This window comes from Lampris incognitus, chromosome 3, assembly GCF_029633865.1.
Source record: "Lampris incognitus isolate fLamInc1 chromosome 3, fLamInc1.hap2, whole genome shotgun sequence".
In the NCBI taxonomy this organism is placed as follows: domain Eukaryota; kingdom Metazoa; phylum Chordata; class Actinopteri; order Lampriformes; family Lampridae; genus Lampris; species Lampris incognitus.
This window is the reverse complement of record NC_079213.1, coordinates 52,059,598-52,079,275: the sequence shown is the minus strand read 5'-3', so window position 1 is coordinate 52,079,275 and position 19,678 is coordinate 52,059,598. Positions and strand designations below refer to the sequence as shown.

Here is a 19,678-nt window from a genome sequence, read left to right as displayed (position 1 = left end):
AATATGTTTACTGGTTTAAAAATCGTCACCTTCTTAAAATAATGGCCTAAGTCCTATTTTCAAGTTTTTCAAAAAACAGAATGAACTGACAAATGTTGTTTCAGTTTCAGTTTATTCTGTTTTTTGAAAAACTTGAAAATAGGACTTAGGCCATTATTTTAAGAAGGTGACGAAATAAGTCTCTAAAGAACTTCAGACAAATGCCTGCCGGGAACAACTCAGCGATACTTTCCTTAGTATTGATTGTAAAATTTGAGTCAAACTGCGCGTCACTTAATCGAATCAAACAGTATTGAAATAAAGCTTCGGACCAAAAGGAGTGATCTGTTTAAGAGGGGTCTCGACTCATCCAAGGTCTGACAGGTGTGAAATGTACAAGTTATGTCGGGACGTGAAACACTGCATTGTTGGGATATTCCTCTTATCACAGTTCACCTTAATGAAAGCCACTTATTTTTGTCATTGTACAGGTTACAGTGAATGTGTTCTCTGCGTGTAACCATCCAATTAGGAGCAGTGGGCAGCTGCAGCATCACCCGAGGGCCAACTCCAGTTCTTCTTTCCATTGCCTTGCTCAGGGGCACAGTCAGGAGTATAAACCCTAACATGCACGTCTTTTTTAAAATGCTGTGTTTTTGGTGGTGGTGGTGGTGGTGGTGTTAAAAATGGTTATTTATTGCTGCAGCAGGAGTGTGTCAGCTACATTTTCATCATATACAGTCACTATTAAACATTCCTTGACTTGTGGAACAGGCCTCGCCCTGATAACTATTTTGGAACCGTCCAAGAACGTTCTCATCAAAGACAAACCAAAAGGCAACACTCTGAACGTTCCCGTAGGTTTGGGAAATGTGGGACTTCCGGTTGGACCATGTAGTGGAAAGACGCACGGCGTTCGCCTCTCGTACAATTTCAGCCATTTTTGTTAATTACGGCTACATTTAAAGTCTACCTTTAGTGCAACGGTTTGATTTAATCAGCTAATTAGCATCAAAATGACCACATCAACCCGAGCGAGCGGAGAAAGTCGGGCGCAGCGGACTTCTTTGTTCTCCGAAGACGAGGCTAATATAACGTTAGCAAGAAGGCGACCGGGCCGGGCCGGGCCCCCTGTCACGCTGGAGACGCTGATCACTGAGCTGGAAAAGTCCAGGAAAAGCACGACTGCTGAACTCACAGCCAAGATGAACGAGGCTATCTCCCCGATTCATTCAGTTCTTGAGTCCATTACCACAACCGTGGCCAAACACGCCTCTACTCTATCGGAGATGGAAACTCCCCTCTCGACTCACTCGGACAACATTACGAGCCTGGAGCAAGACGTCGTGCAGCTGCGGTCTAAGGTGGCTTCGATGACCGAAGAGCAAACTACACTTCAAGCGGCTGTGGAGGATCTGATTTGTTGTTCAAAGCGTCAGAACTTAAGAGTTACTGGTCTGCCCGAGGGTATTGAAGGCAAGGATTCCAGAAAATTCATGGCAAATTTATTCAGGCGCGCTGCCGGAATCCGGCCCTGATCTTGGCCCATCGCGGCGTCGGACCGAAGCCTCGGCAAGGGTCTCGCCCTGTGAGTGTGTAACCCCCTATCATATTACAATACTTCATTTACATTTATGGGTACTTGTGCCTAATTCGGTACTGTCATTTTAAGAGACCGTGATCCTACGCCAGGCTTGCTGGGCGGTACTCTTCTGCATTACATTCTATGCAGCTGGCAGGTCACCAGTCATTACCGTGATTGCAAGCCTGAACATTTTTATTTCTTATATTAGCGAACTGGTGTTTGGACACGGCCACCAACCTAGCCATTAAGGTTGCGTCTTCCCGCCATTCTACTGTAGCCGGGTGCTAAAGAACCGATCTTTCTTCCTGCAGTGAAATTTAATTCTGTACTGCCCCTTTAAGAGATTAAGCTCGACTCAGGATTATAACGTCACACGCGCGACGCCTAGTGTCAGTCAGAGCAAGGACGGGGTGAAGCATGGTGGACAGAGATGCATAGCAGTCTGCATCGGGGTAGCCAGTTTTGCTGTAGCTGTTCTTGGCTAGCCACGCTGAGGAGGCCATCTTGAAACGTGGCTGCAAAAGCCCACTACTGTATTTCATTTGTATATTTTTCATTTGGGTACATTTTTGTATTTTATTTTCATGCGATCGGGATTTTATTTTGAACTTAACTGATATTTCAGTTAATGTTGAACAGTGTTGTAACTCAGCGAAAGAGCCATTACTAATGCAATCCATTGTGAATATCTGTATGGCTTGGAATGTTATAAACAGCATAAGTGAATCCTTCTCCTTTCGACCGCTGTCCTCCTATTGAAGTATGCAGCATTCAGAATCAAAACCCCAAAATAGAATTTTGTGTTGTCCGGTGAGTTCATTAACCTAAGGACCCATCACTTTTTGGTACCAGGAGTGGGGTATCTGAATGTTAGAAGTTAGTTTTATTTTTATTTTGAATGAAATACAGTAGTGGTGAAGACAGGTTCTGCGGAGAGTTTACCTGGCTTCGTGGAAGTTCATTGGATAGACTGCCGAGAAGTGTTGGTGATCAGGCTGCCGGACCAGAGGACCACACTACAGCAGCATTTTGGGGAGGTTTGGAGAGTCACAAGCCCAGCGGCATCCAGTGTCAACCACGTGCTGAGTTATTGTCGTCCAGAGACTGTTTCCAGCTGAACCACAGTGTATCCTTCCTCCTTGCACGAATAGCGTACTGATAAAAGACTGAACTCTTTGAACTTTTTGAACTGTGCCTATCGTGAACATTCACAATGTCTGTTGATGGTGATGACATTTCTGTTTCTGTAATGGGAGAGGGTGATGCTGACGATAGTATGGAGGAGATTCAGCAGCAACTACAAGACCTCGGCAGGAAGCATAGTGAGGCTATGGCAGCCATATCCGATCTGAGTAGTCATTCAACTAGATCGTATGTGTATGTACCCAGGGAGAGAAGTTGATGAGTCCGTGGAGGAGGTAGAGAAGGTGATAAGGGCTAGAAATCAAACCCCAGCGGAACAGTTGGACTATGTAAGATCTCTTTTAAGAGGGTCAGCCTTGGAAGAGGTGAGGTTTCGGATGGGGGTTGAGCCCAAGCAACCAGCAGACTTATTCACGTACTTGAGAGAAGCATTTAGAGAAAAGCGAAGTACTGCCCAGTTATTACACACATTCTATGGCCATAAGCAAGCTGAAGGTGAAGACCTTCGTACCTACTCACATGCTCTGTCACAGATACTGAGTTGTATAAGGAAGTTGTCACCAAATGCAATTCCTAATGAACAGGTTGTCATCAGAGATCAGTTCATTGAAGGTGTTCGAGATGTAAGTCTTAGAAGGGAACTTCGTAAACTTGTGAGAGAAAAGCCCCAGTCAACTCTCGTCGAGGTGAGAGATAAAGCTATTAACTGGTCACTGGAGGATCCAAAAACTGGTGTGGTAAAGCTAGTCAAGAATAGACATGTAACATCTGAAGCTGTAATTGAAACCCAGTGCTCTGCTGTTAATGTTCCAACCAGGCGCACTGTTACTTTAGAAGATGTGCTTCAAGTAGTGGCTGAGCAGGGAAAGGCCATAGGTGAGTTGACCAAAGCTGTGAAGGAACTCACGGGTGACAGATGTAAAACCGAGCAGCCAGCTGTTAGACCTAGAACACAGCCTAGGTTTACGGAAGATGGCCAGCCGATTTGTTTTAAGTGCAATGGGGTGGGGCACATTGCTGGAAAATGTGTGCAGAGCCATAAAGCGCATCCTGGTGAATCTCCTACAACGCCTGCTATTCAGGGAAACTCCAGCCCTCGGTTGCTGTGAGCCAGGCAATGGGGGGGCAGCCCAGAGGCTCAATCAATGACCCTAGCCGCACCAGACTACTTGAACGCGCAGTCGGTAAATGCCCTGTCGTTCAACTAAAGATTGGAGGTGTTGTGGCCTCATGCTTATTAGATACAGGAAGCCAAGTGAGCACTATTTCTGAAAGTTTCTTTAGAGAACACCTGTGTAGGGAGGATGGGGATATGCTCTCTACTTCCGGTTGGCTTAGAATCACGGCAGCTAATGGTTTAGATATACCATATATAGGGTACCTGGAGTTAAATGTTGAAACCCGGGGAGTGACGCTCCCGGAATGTGGTTTTTTGGTGATAAAGGGACCTCCGAATTCCCCGACTAAGCCAGGCCTCATAGGAATGAATATTATTAGTCGATGTCGGCAGCTAGTACAGGGTGAGTTTGAAACTACTTTAGGTGGAGAGTTACAGTCCGATTGGAGAGAGGCATTCCAGCAGATGCAAAGGGCTACCATCGTGGGCAAAATGACCATCGCTAGAGTAGCTGGAAAGGACACTGTACACATACCTGCCTCATCAGTAGCTACAATAATGGCAAAAGGGTTAGCACCTAAATCAGAGAAAGGTGGCCGCAGCATGCTGTTAGAACCCATGAACGCACCGCTACCTCATGGGATGATAGTTGTTCCTGCTCTTGTGTCGTCGCAGGGCCAGTCCTTCCCAGTGCAGGTGGTGAATTTCTCGCCAGAAGATATCTGGTTACATCCAAGAAACCGGTTAGGTACTTTGTCGGAGGTAGAGTGTGTCCATACCAACCAGGCTTGTGAGGTCAAGTTTCAGCGGATCTCTGCTAGCATTGAGCAGATCACTGTTGAGGAGAAAAGTGGTCCATCTACTCAGGACCGGTCACAGCAGATCCTGGATAAATTAGACATAGGTGGTACTCCTGAGCAGAAAGCACCATTGTGTGATTTGCTGATGAGGTTTTCAGACATCTTTGCTATGACTTATGATGACCTTGGTTACACTGATACAGTTGAACACAAGATTAATTTAGTAGATGACATCCCGGTGACCCAGCCATACAGACGCATTCCCCCGACTCAGTACAATGAGGTTAGAGAGCACATCACTAAACTACTACAGAAGGGTGTGATAGAAGAAAGCACGTCTGCTTACGCCTCACCTATTGTTGTAGTCAGTAAATCTGACAACAGCCTCAGGCTATGTGTTGACTACAGAAGGCTAAATGCCAAGACTAACCGTGACGCGGACAAAATGGCGCGCAGCGTCAGACAATGCCTCATGGAGAGCGAGAGACAGCAACCGCAGTAAAGGATGCAAATACTGTGGGAACAAGACTCACAGTGGAAACGAAACCTGCCCAGCAAAAGGCAAGCAATGCAACAGCTGCAGCAAATGGAACCATTTCGCTAAAGTGTGTCTCTCCAGACCAGGAAAAGGCGTACACACTGTGGAGGAAAATGAGTCTGACAGATGCTCAGACAATGAAGAACTGTTCATGGACGCACTGACACAAGGTAAAAACAGTAAAAATATGAATCAAGTTTTCGCTGATATGCAAGTAGGTCCAAACAAAAACACAGTCAGTTTTAAAGTAGACACTGGGTCCTCAGCTAATGTCATTCCCACACAAGCTTTCAGAGGACTGGGAATACAGAGTGCATTGCAGCCCTCCACTCGCCCAATATATGGCTATGGTGGTGAGTGGCTCGTCGTTCAAGGTAAATGTGACCTGAAATGCCAGTACAAAGGCACCCAGTCAATTTTGAAGTTCTACGTTGTTGACACACAGGCACCACCTGTGCTAGGATTAAAAGCATGCCTAGACTTTGGACTGATCAAGCTCATACTGTCTGTATCCAATACAGCCGAGGTATCACTCATTGAGGAGTACTCAGATGTTTTCAAAGGAATAGGACTGTTTCCTGGTGAATGCATAATCCACGCTGACCCAAATGTAACACCTTTGGTCCACCCACCGAGGCGCGTTCCAGTAGCCTTACGCGACCGTCTCAAAGAGGAGCTACAGAACATGGAGAAGCAACAGATTATTGTGAAAGTCACCGAACCGACTGAATGGGTCAACTCAATGGTGGCAGCAGAAAAGCCACGCACAGGAAAGCTCAGAGTGTGCCTCGACCCGAAGGACCTGAACAAGGCTGTGAAACGACCTCATTATCCTCTACCTACCCTAGACGACATCACCTCCAAACTGGCAGGGGCCTGCTATTTCAGTGTCATGGATGCTCGCTCAGGGTACTGGGCGATAAAGCTCGCAGAAGAGTCGTCCAAGTTGACAACATTCAACACGGTGTTTGGAAGATACCGTTTCCTTCGTCTACCCTTTGGGTTGATCTCCGCCCAGGACGAGTTTCAACGGAAGGTTGATGAGACCTACGAAGGTCTACAAGGAGTCACAGCCATAGTGGATGATGTCCTCGTATATGGAAAGAGCAAGGAGGAGCACGACAGCAACCTCCGAGCCATGTTGCAGCGCTCCAGAGAGCGAGGAGTGAAACTGAACCCGGAGAAGAGCACGATCTGCGCCACCGAGGTCAGCTATTTCGGGCATCGCATCACAAAGGATGGAGTCAAGCCTGACCCAGCCAAGATTGCAGCTGTGAGAGACATGGAGCCACCCAAGGACAAGGGTGAGTTGGAGACAATCCTCAGTATGGTTAACTATCTGTCCAAGTTTGCCCCGATGCTCTCAGACATCAACGCACCCATGCGTCACCTGCTGAAGGAGTCAAGTGAATTCAGATGGGGTGCGCAACATGACGAAGCTTTCAGGAAGATGAAAGAAGTGATCACACGCGAACCAGGACCAGTCTTAGCCTACTATGACCCTGGTAAAGAGCTCAGACTACAAGTCGACGCATCGAAGTACGGACTAGGTGCAGTCCTGCTACAGGAAGAAAAGCCCATCGGATATGCACCCAAATCGCTAAATGACAGTGAAGTCAATTACGCACAAATAGAGCAAGAGCTATATGCTATTATGTTCGGATGCAAGCGTTTTCACCAATACATCTATGGTCGTCATGTCATCGTGGAGAGTGACCACAAACCGCTTGAGTCCATTATGAGAAAACCACTCGCAGCAGCGCCTCCGAGACTACAGCGGATGATCCTCCAGCTACAGCGGTATGACTTCACCATCGTGCACAGACCAGGCAAGGAGATCCCCGTGGCAGACACGCTGTCCCGCAGGTCGCGCACAGACCAAGATGACAGCCTCAGAGAAGGCATGGACATGCAGGTACATACAGTGTACAGTGGCCTGCCGGTCAGTGACACGAAACTGACAAGAGATCAGAGCTGCGACTGCCGCAGACACACAGCTCACAATGCTGAGAGAGACGATTAGAGAAGGATGGCCTGAGGAGAGGAGAAGATGCCCTCAGAGAGTTGCAGAATACTGGAACCACCGAGATGAACTGTCAGAGATGAATACAATTTTGTTTAAAGGCGAGAAAATCATCATACCTACCTCGCTCCGCGCAGAGATGTTATCCCGGATACACACAGGACACAGGGGCATGGAGAAATGCAAGCAGAGAGCCCGTGACATAGTGTTCTGGCCTGGGATGAACAAGCAGATCGAGGAGATGGTTGGACAGTGCCCCAGCTGTCTCACCTACAGACCGTCAAACACTAAAGAGCCCACGATCAGCCACAAGATCCCGGACAGGCCATGGCAAGTAGTCGCTACTGACTTGTTCACCTGGAATCATGACAATTACATCGTCACAGTGGACTATTACAGCAGATACTTCGAACTCGACAAGCTACACAGCACAACATCCTCAGCTGTGATACGCAAGCTGAAGGCAACCTTCGCCAGACACGGCGTACCTGAGACTGTTATTTCGGATAATGGACCTCAGTACTCAAGTATGGAGTTTGAGACCTTCGCGAAGACTTGGGAGTTCACCCACACGACTACTAGTCCGCATTATCCCCAAAGCAACGGCCTCGCCGAAAAAGCAGTACAGATCGCCAAGTTGCTGACGGAAAAGGCCAAGGCTGACCAGAGAGACCCCTACCTGAGTCTGCTTGAGTATCGGAACACACCTGTCGACAGCTTCAGATCACCAGCCCAGCTGCTCATGAGTCGTCGTCTACGCTCAATTCTACCCAACACACACCGGCAGCTTCAGCCCAATGTCGTCAGTCACAGAGACACGCACGCCAGGAGAGTCCAACGTCAGCTGCAGCAGAAAAGGTACTACGACAGGTCAGCGAAGCCGATGTCACAGCTGCACGAAGGACAACACATCAGACTCCAGGAGCACGGCTGTTGGAAACCAGCAGTTGTCATCCAGCCAGGGGATACCAACAGATCCTATATACCACGTCCGCACAGCTGAAGGACAGGAGTACAGACGAAATAGACGTCACCTCCTGGACACAAAAGAAACACACACTGACACTCACACCAACACAGGCACTGACGAGAACTACGGTCAACTCACAATTCACAACACACCACACATCTCACATGCAGCGGCTGAGACAGCCTCAGAGACTGTCCCCTACCAGACAAGGTATGGACGAGCAGTGAAGCCCAGAGAGGTTCTGGACATGTAATGTACAAGGGGGTAGGCGGATCGCTGCCCTTATCTAAAAAAAAATATTGTAAAATGTTCTTGTGATTTGTATTACCTCTTAAGTGTTTGATTACTTACCGTAGTTTAATATGCATACAGTAATATTGAATGAATGATATTACCTGTTTTATTAAGAGTATTGACTCTATCAGTGATTACTATAAAATGTGTTTTCTTTCGTCCTGATTGTTCATATGTTTGATATAGGACATGTGCTACTAATGTTGGGAGTCTAATGTTTGATTTCAATTTCTTAAGAAGGGGGATGTAATATTCTCTAGAATATAATAGCCCGTTTGGCTATAAGGTTGATGTGATACAAGCACTCCTATTGGCTGTTAAGTTAGCTGCAAGCTGATTGGTCCATCTGACGCATGAGGGCGCAGGGGAACCACATAATCGGCAGTCCATGTTTAGCACTCAGACAAGTCACTACTGCGGAGCTAGCTACTGTATGATTGTAACCGTCACCGGTGAAATAAAGACACTGAACTATAAAGTCGTCGTCGGATCCCTCCATAGAGACAGAAAGTCAGACAGTTTTCGCTGCAAGGCTTGGGAGACGACAAGCCATCGGAGCTAATGGACAAGATGCTGAGTATGCTGGGTTCGTGCGACCCCGCCTTCCTTTTCGGCCAGCTGTTTCTCCGTCAGCTCCCCTCGCACGTCCGTGCTGCCTTGGCCAGCTCCAAGTTGTCCACCACCAGCAACTTTCGGGAGTTGGCCGCGGAGGCTGACAGGATTTTTGTCGCCAGCCGACAGCAGTGTGCGGCCGCTCTGCTGCCTGCCCACGCTCTTCCACCACCACCGGTTGAGGCTGTGGGCGTCGCCGCGGCGGCAGTTTCTCGTCGGCAGCAGGACTCAGGGAGACTGTGCTTCTACCATGCTAAGTTTGGAACCAAAGCCAAGCAATGCCGTGCACCATGCACTTTCAGAAGAGTGGGAAAAGCCAGGGCCGGCGCTCAGTAGCCGCCCTGAGCGTTGGCCAGGAAGGTAGGCTGCTGTTTATCCAGGACACAGCCTCCGGCCGGCGGTTGCTAGTTGATTCGGGCGCGCAGCGAAGCATCCTGCCTGCGACACCGGTGGACGCGATGGCCGGCGGATACGGCCCCCCTATGGATGCTGCTAACGGCACCCCCGTACGCACCTATGGCACGAGGTATGTGGAGGTGGTTTTGCGAGGTCGGTGGTTCGGCTGGGACTTTGTAATGGCGAAGGAGTCCATTGCCCTCCTGGGTGCGGATTTCCTGCGCGTTTATGGACTGTTGGTAGACGTTGAAAACCGCCGCTTGATTGACGCCGTGTCCTTCTGCTCATACCCGTGAACGCTGGGGGAGGCGGGTCCCATCGGCTTGTCCAACATGATTGCCACCGGGGATGAATTTTAGCATCTGCTGGCTGAGTTTCCGGACCTCACAACGCCCATCTTCTAATCAGCAGTCGCCAAGCGAGGAGTGGAACACTACATCACCACCACGGGCCCCCCAGTCTACGCCCGGGCACGGCGCCTCGACCCAGCCAAGCTCGCCATCGCCAAGGAGGAGTTTGCCAACATGGAGCGCCTCGGCATCGTGCGCCGCTCCGACAGTCCACGGGCCTCCCCCCTGCATATGGCCACGAAGGCTAACGGCGGCTGGCGCCCGTTTGGTGACTACCGCCGCCTCAACAACGCCACGACGCCAGACCGCTACCCTGTCCCGCACATCCAGGACTTCTCCGTGCACTTGGCGGGGGCGGTCATCTTCTCCAAGGTGGACCTCATGCGCGGATACCACCAGGTGCCGGTCTGCCCACAGGATGTGCCGAAGATGGCAGTAATCACGCCGTTCGGCCTGTTCGAGTTCCTGAGGATGCCGTTTGGGCTCAAGGGGGCTGCACAGACCTTTCAGCGGCTCATGGACTCTGTGCTGCGAGATATGCCGTTCCTGTTTGTTTACCTGGACGACATTCTCGTGGCCAGTACGTCCGCAGCGGAGCACCTGGTCCACCTCTGGGAGCTGTTCGAACGGCTCAGCCAGCATGGGCTCATCATCAACCCAGCAAAGTGACAGTTGGGCCTGCCAGCCATTGATTTCCTCGGGCACCGGGTTACAAAGGACGGAGCAACCCCCCCTCCCCGACAAGGTGGACGCCGTCGCCAGGTTCTCACGCCCGAACACGGTGAAGTCCCTGCAGGAGTTCCTGGCCATGGTGAACTTTTACAACCTGTTCATTCCCCGGGCGGCTCATTTCATGCGCCCCCTTTATGAGGCTCTGAAGGGTAAGGACCCCAAGGACCCAGTGGACTGGTCGGAAGAGAGAAATCGGGCGTTTGAGGATGCTAAGGCTGCGCTGGCTGACGCCGCCTTGTTGGCGCACCCATCACCAACTGCCCCAGTAGCACTCACCACGGATGCCTCAGATTACGCTGTGGGGGCAGTGTATGAGCAGTGGGTGGGCGGAGCCTGGCAGCCGCTTGCTTTTTCAGCCGCCAGCTGCGCAGCAGTGATAGGAAATACAGTACCTTCGACCGGGAGCATCTTGGCCTGTTTCTCGCCATCCACCGCTTCCGGTTCCTGCTGGAAGGCCGCCGGTTCTCTGTGTTTGTTGACCACAAGCTGCTGACATTCACCATGGCCAAAGCCACTGATCCGTGGTCTGGGCACCAGCAGTGCCAGCTCTCTTACATCTCAGAGTTCACCACTGACATCCAGCACGTCGCCGGCAAGGACAACTTCGTCGCCGACTGCCTGTCCCGGGAGATGTTGGGGGCCATCCACTTGGGACTCAACTATGCAGCCATGGCTGCAGACCAGGCTGCACTGAAGGATGTGGTGTTCGACGACGCCGGGGCCACACTTCTCTGTGACATCTCCACGGGTCAGCCCTGGCCCATGGTGCCCACGGGCTGGCGGCGACGGGTTTTCGACGCCATCCAACACCCAGGCATGAAGGCGTCAACAAAATTGGTGGGGGTCAAGTTCATGTGGCATGGCCTCAGGAAGGACGTCAAGGACTGGGCAGGCACCTGCGTGGCGTGTCTGCGCTCCAAGGTTCACCGCCACACCAAGGTACCCCTGGCGCTGTTCCCAGTGTCAGTGCATTTCGACCATGTCAATGTGGCCCTAGTAGGACCCCTTCCCTCCTCCCGTGGTTTCACTCATCTCCTTACCATGGTTGACAGGACCACTAGGTGGCCAGAGGCTATTCCGTTGTCAACCACCACATCTGCTGAGGTGGCGTTCATCGGGTCCTGGGTAGCCCAGTTCGGCACGCCATCTGACCTCACTTCTGACCAGGGCCCACAGTTCACATCCGAGCTCTGGACTGCAGTTGCTGAAAGCCGAGGGGTGAAGCTGCACCGCAACATGGCGTACAACCTGCAGGGCAACAGTTTATGTGAGCGGTTTCATCGTTCTATGAAGGCCGCTCTTCGGCCTTCACAGACAGGCCTCACAGACAGTACCTGGGTCGACCAGCTCCCATGGGTCATGCTTGGCCTGTGGACTGCCCCTAAGGAAGTCCCCCAGTCCTCGTCGGCCAAGCTGGTTTACAGCCAGCCACTGTGGGTCCCGGGGTAATTTCTCCCCGACGGTGCGGCACCCTGGTGTGCTGCCCGCCGACGGGCTGTGTTCCAGGACGCTGCTGGCGTTTTCACTCCAGTCCCAACTTCGCGGCATGGCCTCCCTCAGTCTTACATCCCCAAGGAACTGCAGTCGGCCGGGTACGTCTTCATCTGGCATGACGCCCACCGTACCCCCCTGCGGCCCCCCTACGATGGCCCCTTCCGGGTCCTGGCAGCGGGGGCTAAGAACTTTGTCGTGGATGTCGGTAGTAAGCAGGAGTGGGTTTTGGTGGACCGCCTCAAGCCGGCTCACCTGGACTTGGACAGGCCGGTTTAACTGGCCCAGCCCCCTTGGCGTGGATGCCCCCCTGCCCCTACACCCGTCAAGAGGAGCCGTCTTGGCCGCATTATTCGTCCTCCGCCACGTTGATTTTTTTTCCGTTTTGTCATGGTGAATTCTGGGGGGGCATGTGTAGTGACCTACTTGCATGTTACATATTCACCATGCGGGCCAGAGACGGTCCCTTTAAGACAGGGGGCGGGGGTTAGCAAGGGGTATTGTGGGTAGACACGAGGCTGGGGTTTGTAGTAGAATCAATTGTCGACTTAGAGTTTGTTGGAGGAAATAAACGACCCCACGGCTGTGTGGTCAAAAGAAGTGGTCTCGTCTCCTTTCTTTCATCCTCCACAACTTCATGAAGTTGGTTTTGGAAATTAAATCTGATTTGAAGCGCTGGGATTCACTCCCTCTCTCTCTGATGGGCAGAATCAACTCTATTAAAATGAACATTCTGCCCAGACTCTTGTTTGTTTTCCAGTCCCTTCCAATATTTTTGCCAAAATCCTTCATTCGAATGTTAGACAAAATAATTTCACAGTTTATTTGGGCTGGCAGGAGTCCGAGGGCTCATAGATCGGTGTTGCAGAGGGGTAAACGGGACGGGGACCTTGCGTTGCCTAACCTTCTATTTTATTATTGGGCGGCCAACCTTCAAAAAATTCATGCTTGGTGTAACTCTCCCAACCTCGACTGGTGCATAGTGGAGGATAACTCCTCCCGTCCTTCCTCTCTGAGGGCTTTGGTCTGTGCCCCTCTGGCTTCTTGCCGTCCTAAATACATTAGAAATCACATTGTACTCTCTACTTTGAAAATTTGGAAACAATTTAGGCAACATTTCAAACTTTCTGCCCCCACTCCATGCAGCCCCATTTGTAATAACCACTTGTTTCCTCCCTCTAATTTAGATACAGCTTTCAATCTGTGGAGAGAGAGAGGCCTGGACCATTTCTCAGATTTATATTTAAAGGGCTCATTCTACACTTTTAATGATCCCTGTTTAAAGTATAATTTACCTCAATCTCACTTGTTCCGGTATCTTCAAGCTCGTAATTACGCTCGCACACATGTCACATCTTTCCCTCAGCTTCCAGTGGGCTCTCTTGTCTCTAAGGTACTTTCTCTCCCCAGGATACGTGGCAGGATCTCAATTTCATATGACCTTATATCATCCTTGGACTTGACTTCTCTAGTGGGGGTTAGGGGTAGTTGGGAACAGGAGCTAGAACGTGATGTGACAGATGAATGGTGGGACAGGGCAGTAAGTAGCCAGGGTCAACTCTACATCCTCATGTTCCTGTTTAAGTTTAATTCAGTTTAAGGTCTTACATAGGCTGCATTTTACAAAAGCTAAGCTTTGTAGGCTGTTTCCAGGCATGAGTGATACCTGCAATAGATGTGGCTCATCACCGGCGGATCATAGTCATATGTTTTTCTCCTGTCCAAAATTAGTTGAGTTCTGGTCCCTTTTCTTTAAGATGACAGGAGAAGCCCTCAAAATTACACTGGATCCCTGCCCCTTGATAGCCACCTTTGGGGTACCCCCTATGCCGACCAGTCTTACCAAGGGAAATTCTGATGTTGTTGCCTTTGCCTCACTCATTGCCCGTAGACACCTTCTGTTACAGTGGAAAAGCCCAAATCCACCTTCTGCTACCTCCTGGATTTAATGTCAGTATTCTTACGAGGCTCAACTGCTAAGTTCTACAAAATAATGGCAGCCTGTTATCTCATATGTAAATTCTCCTACCTCTCTGGACCCCAACTGATTATCAATGAATCCATTCCTTGAGGTGGGCATCCCAAGCATCCTTTTTATTGCACTGACCTCCCTACTTTATTTTATTTCATTTTATCAACACCCTGTGTGTGTGTGTCTTATTTACTTATTCAGTTCTGTATGTGGATTTTTTTTTCTTCTTCCCTGTTTTCTTTAAGAATTTGTGATGGGTGGCAGGTTGGAACAAGGTGTTATTGTAGTTCTCTGTTCTAACATACCAAAAAAAAGGGGGGGGAAATGTTGTGAAACACTGATCTGTTCTTTGTGTCTAACATGTATATAACACTGGTTTCCAATAAAAAAAAAAAGTTTGGAAAATGTTCCCATAACTATGCAACCAGGAACATTCAGGTGTAGGAGCTACAACTTTTTCCAAAAGGGAGCGTCATGTGAAGTAAACTTTCCCGGAGAACCTTCCATGAACATTTAGTTGCAATTTTCTCTTAACCTTAGAAGAACTTTATCCGAACCAAGAGGTGTTTGCTATGATACTTAGTGGTTTATACTCCCGCCCTCTCTCTGATCAACAGCTTCTCACCCCACCTTCAATCTCCATACGAACTGATGTACACCGTTATTTGAAAGTAAATAATGGGACAAAAACTTTCCAAGGTAGCTTCAATGAGATAAATGCCCATTAGAGGAGCAAGGGATTGTTAACTGTGTTCACCTGAGAGATACAGGATCGCTACAGGATGTCAACTTGAAACTAAGTAGACCCCCACAATCAGGAAAACAGAGGACAGGCTAAAGTAAACTACAGTCTGGCTGAATTGTTCCTTTTTTGTATGGTGTGTAACCCTGAGTTCTGGAGCTATACAGTCTATGCCCCAGAAAGTTGAATCAGTTCATCTGGATACAACATTTATTGGGAGAAACGTACATAGTACACATGGCCATTGTAACTCTAGCTAATGGTCATGGTAATTTGCATATGAAACTGGTGATTGGTTTGGGTCGTTATGCCACTGTATTGTTTATAAGGGTGGGGACACCTGCAGTCAGCTGAGACAGATGAAGTCACTTAGTTGAGTGTCCAGATGAACTGATTCAACCTTCTGGGATGTTCTGACCTGGATTATTCAGCATGCATCAAGACAAATACAATCTGGTCTCTGGAAAGTCCTGTTTTCGACTTCGCCCGTGTTTCAATAAGTGAACTCTTGTAAAATCAACTGAACCGTTAAATGAGGTAGGTCACTGTCACACCCAGCTAGCTCAGAAATGACTTGTAGATTGAACCCTTGACAGAAAACAAAGTCTACAGACCTGAGGCAGGGCTGCTGGACATGGTGACTGGAGCTCAGGCAGGTGTTGGAATATATGCCTTGTTCCTTCAAATGTCTTCATAGTTCCTATCACAGGGGAGTGTGAGCTCCTCTGTCTGTTGTCACCTTCTGGCTGTTAATCATTAATAAGCTTATCACTTAGTTACACATCCCTAGGAAATGGTGGCATATTAAAGAACATGTTCGACTCCTTGAGTTGGTTAAACTCCTATGTAAGAAGAGAAGAAGCAGGAGGGTGGTCTTCTTTGATAATACCTAAGGATAATTTAACTAGTGTTCGCAAAATAGTAACAAGACTCAATGCGCCCAGCAAGTTGTTTAGAGTAAACCATCTTTAATGGTCACATGGTTGACTGCCATGAAATGTGTGACAAGACAATAAGCCGTGGCGTTACTCCAGTGATTTACTACCAATCCTACCAAGTGAAGTGTTGGCGGTGCACTTCAAGGGCAGCAGGGTTGAAGTCCAAATTAAACCTGCATGTGGTTTCTGACAAGTCCTGTACTGTCCACAAAGATCCCCCATACTGCTGCTAGTCTTTATCTTCTCAAACATATGGCAACCAAGACAAGCAGTTTCTCAATACATGTCAGCTGACACCATGAAAGAATTAGCTCAATGTTGTCCAACTGCACTTTTAATTAAAGAAGTTCCTCTTAACAGCACGACAGGAAGCCAAGTTGATGATAATAAAATGGATGCTTAGTGCAACATATGTAAAGATATCAGATGTAACTGCACGTCAGCCACTCCAGACTATGTTGGTCATTTCCTCTTCCAAGACGGCTCACTGGAATTTGTACAAGAGTAAATGCAGGTAAGATATAAATCCTCTGAGCTGTCTCTAAAACAATAAGTTATATTGTTGATGTCCAGTAGTCTTCCACGTGGCTGTACTTGGCACAGAAACAAGATGGTAGGGATGGTTTCTCTATACTTGTTAAAGATGTAGAAATAAACATAATGGACAGTGACCCTTCTTTTTTCTCTCCTCAAAGATTCTACCTGACGTTTTGAAATGAAGATGAAAATTAAGATGGTGTCTACTGTAGATAACACCAGTGCGACTTTGTGTTTCCTCCACACATAGGGCGTAGCGCCAGTCTCTCAGTATCGTGACGTTACTTCTTCATCCAGAACTGGCTGTAGTCATCAGCCTTGAAGTCATCATCGTAGTGGACCTCAGGCTGCGTCACCGTCTTTTTCACGTCTCTCCTCTTTAGACGAGCTTTGCGGTCCTCCTCAGACAGAGTAGAGAAGTCTACCGGCATCTGTTAATACATACACAAATTAGGATTAGGTAGTATGTACAAAAAAGTGCCATCATTAAATTCATCATTATTGTTCAAGCAGAAATTAAATCTTTATGGAATGAAACGCATACAAAGGACTCAGGGAAGCGCTTCACCCCCCTCCCCTTTTCTCACCAATTGTATTCGGCCAATTACCCCACTCTTCCAAGCCGCCCCGGTCGCTGCTCCACCCCCTCTGCTGATCCGGGGAGGGCTGCAGGCTACCACATGCCTCCTCCCATACATGTGGAGTCACCAGCCACTTCTTTTCACCTGACAGTGAGGAGTTTCACCAGGGGGACGTGGCGCGTGGGAGGATCATGCTACCCCCCCCCCCCCCAAACAGGCACTCCGACTGACCAGAGGAGGCGCTAGTGTGGCGACCAGGACACATACCCACATCCGGCTTCCCATCCGCAGACACGGCCAACTGTGTCTGTAGGGACGCCCGACCAAAGCGGAAGTAACACAGGGATTCGATCCGGCAATGTGCGTGTTGGTAGGCAACGGAACAGACCGAAATGCCACCCGCATGCCCGAAAGCGCTTCATTTACCATGAAGCGCTCCCCTTATAGTTCAAAAGACTCAAAAGACTTATTTCCCACCTGTGTGTTGAGCAAGCATGACAAGCATTTCATGATGAGAACAAGTGCAAACGTGCTTTCATGTGACAGAAACCCACTGACCAGAAGTATCTGTCTTGGTTCTTTGTACCGGATATTCACAGCGGCTCCATTAGGCTTGACAAGAAGAACAGGGTAGAGTCTCTCGTACTTCCGCCTGCTACAGCGGACGATGGATGTCTTGTTGGAGTTCAGCCGAGGTGTGTGTGTGTGCAGCGGTGAAGTGGGCACCAGGCAGGAGGTGTGTGAGACTGGAGCCACAGGATGGACACTGCAGCCGTGGAGAGACGAGACAGGAAGCAACCCTGTCCCACTGACAACATTACGGACATACCTGCACACACGCACACACACACACACACACACACACAGAACATGTCATTATCACTTCTAGCTTCTTCACCAGTTCATCTCCATGACGTTAAACGTGCCACAGGAAATAAAAAGGGAGCATTAGTCTTGTAACATGTTACACTTCAGCCCAGTGTTGTCATAAATCTTTTGTTCCACCTGCTTTGGAAATGTTAAGTGTCTTTCAGCTGTTCTCAAAACACGTACTTGAGCTGACATTTTAAAATTCTCATTGAATTACATCATCTCTAGAAATGTTAGTCTTTTAAAATGTCAATGAACAGTCCTGTTTATTGTGTACTTCTAGATGTTTCACCAGTCAGCTGTTAACAGCTCAGACAAACTAAACATCAAGACATCGAATTCATGACAAGATCAGGCCTGCCTGTATTGAAAAAGTATTTTCCTAACTTATTAACGTTGCTGTTCTCTGTATATTAAAGAAGTAAGTCTGCATCAGCCTGTCCAAGTGCAATGATTACTTGCACTAGACTGTATGACCAGGTTGAAAGAATTACACAACAGTTCGTCTGTCAGATTTGGTCTGCTGCCACCCAGACACCTACTGCTTACATATACCATTCACACATTTCACTTGTATAAATAGTTATTATTATTATTATTATTATTACCTCCTGCATGTAGACTCATTATGGACCGCTACTAAACGATGGAAGTGAAATAAAACTTTGTTTGAGGAGCTAGATCACAAATAACAAAACCATAAAGTAGAACAGTGGTTAACATAGTCATCTTGATGACCTGTGTTATGTTTTCAAATTCACCTTGATGACTAATGTTTTCAAGTCATCTTGATGACTTGTGTTGTTTCAAGTCATCTTGATGACTTAGTGTTATGTCTCAAGTCATCTGCTAGATAATTTAAAATAAGTTTAATGAACACGAGGACATTAAATGGCTTGCGTGGTCCCCTCGTCGCCAGATGTAAACATCAGTAAGCATTAACAGTACGTTGTCTGCAGAAGAGTGAGTGTGGGACTTGCGCCTCCCGCAGCCCTTCCATCTGGAAGACCAGTGCGGGAGAGGTACCTGGAGAGGTACGAGATGACAGCTAAGTGTGGCCTCTGTGTTTGCTAGCGACTCGACGCACTTGTTTTCCTGTTGTTCCATCGTTTCCATCCTCCTCCAGCCAGTTTATGCTCCGCTAACAACAACTTTGCGAGCAGTGTGCAGCGACCTTCGTTCTGTTGGTGGTCATCTAGAGCCGGTGTGAAGGTAGCTAGCTTGCTAGCTTCACCACTACCCTGGGAAAGAAAGCGTGCAACAACTCGACAGCCACTAGTGTCGGGAGGTTACCGTGAAAAAGCCGCCTGCTGCGCCCACACCTTCACGAAGGCCATGTCGGCTGGTCGCTGGGAACACGCAGGAGCCTCGACGAGCTCTGAGGGACGCAGACCTTCCGCGATGGCTCGCACGTTCGGTCGCGCATGTGCAGAACGGATCGGACGCCGACAACGTCCTCTACCCCATGACCCGGAAGTTGTTTCCGCCAAATGCCAGTCTTTTTTTTTTAAACTTTTTTAAAAAATTTCAACCGTACAAACAACGTGGCGATAACGTTTCCATATTAGAACAAGAGGACCAGGTGCATACAAAGGACAAAAATAAAACAGACGAGAGGCTGCAATAACATCAATATAAAATACACAGAAAATGAGCAGGGCTAGGGCTTTTTTTTTAGTGAATTATTTTCTTATACTAAAAAGTTTCACTGCAGATTTATTTTTCATGACTTTAAGGGCCTTTGTATAAATAAGAAACTCTGTGAAATACACAAAAGTTGGGTTTCTGTTGAGGTGTTGTTCTTCAGCGGATTATACTTTGCGTACTTACAAATTAACAGACTTGTTTTCAACAACGATGGTGAATTTGTTTTTTCTTCACAAGGCATTTGCATTCACTTTTATACAGAGCTCACATCAGATGTGACCACCGCGCTTTGTTTTTATCTCATGCACACACTCCACCTTTTTTTAAGAACTTTTAACAAAAGTGAACAAAAATAGTATAA

At 48.3% G+C, this 19,678-nt stretch overlaps 2 protein-coding genes across 3 annotated transcripts in view; both read right to left on the bottom strand.

The window, feature by feature from the left end:
- slc5a9 (solute carrier family 5 member 9) overlaps positions 1-15,390 on the bottom strand; it is a 551,736-nt gene extending 536,346 nt beyond the window's left edge. Inside the window, exon 1 of the mRNA XM_056275631.1 lies at positions 15,359-15,390. Within this exon, the coding sequence (XP_056131606.1) occupies positions 15,359-15,380 (22 nt within the window). The 5' untranslated portion in view covers positions 15,381-15,390. The remainder of the gene's footprint in view (positions 1-15,358) is intronic.
- A 302-nt stretch (positions 15,391-15,692) lies between these two features.
- Positions 15,693-19,142, bottom strand: mrpl55 (mitochondrial ribosomal protein L55). 2 transcript variants are annotated; one of them, XM_056277456.1, is made up of 3 exons: positions 18,964-19,142; positions 17,359-17,629; positions 15,693-16,650 (listed from the first exon to the last, which is right to left on the bottom strand). In XM_056277456.1, the coding sequence occupies exons 1-3, from the start codon at positions 19,005-19,007 to the stop codon at positions 16,501-16,503; spliced, it is 465 nt and encodes a 154-aa protein (XP_056133431.1). In that variant the 5' UTR covers positions 19,008-19,142; the 3' UTR covers positions 15,693-16,500. The 2 variants fall into 2 exon arrangements, with proteins under 2 accessions (XP_056133431.1, XP_056133432.1); XM_056277457.1 differs by lacking the exon at positions 18,964-19,142 and adding an exon at positions 18,758-18,955.
- Between the last annotated feature and the right edge of the window lie 536 nt (positions 19,143-19,678).

What these genes read in the sequence shown, in the direction of transcription:
- mrpl55 (XM_056277456.1), bottom strand. Translation starts at nt 19,007, where the DNA reads ATGGCCTTCGTGAAGGTGTGGGCGCAGCAGGCGGCTTTTTCACG. An exon ending in CAGCAGGCGGCTTTTTCACG is followed by an intron (nt 17,630 to 18,963) that starts GTAACCTCCCGA and finishes GCGTGTGTGCAG; the next exon opens with GTATGTCCGTAATGTTGTCA. An exon ending in AACCAAGACAGATACTTCTG is followed by an intron (nt 16,651 to 17,358) that starts GTCAGTGGGTTT and finishes ATGTATTAACAG; the next exon opens with ATGCCGGTAGACTTCTCTAC.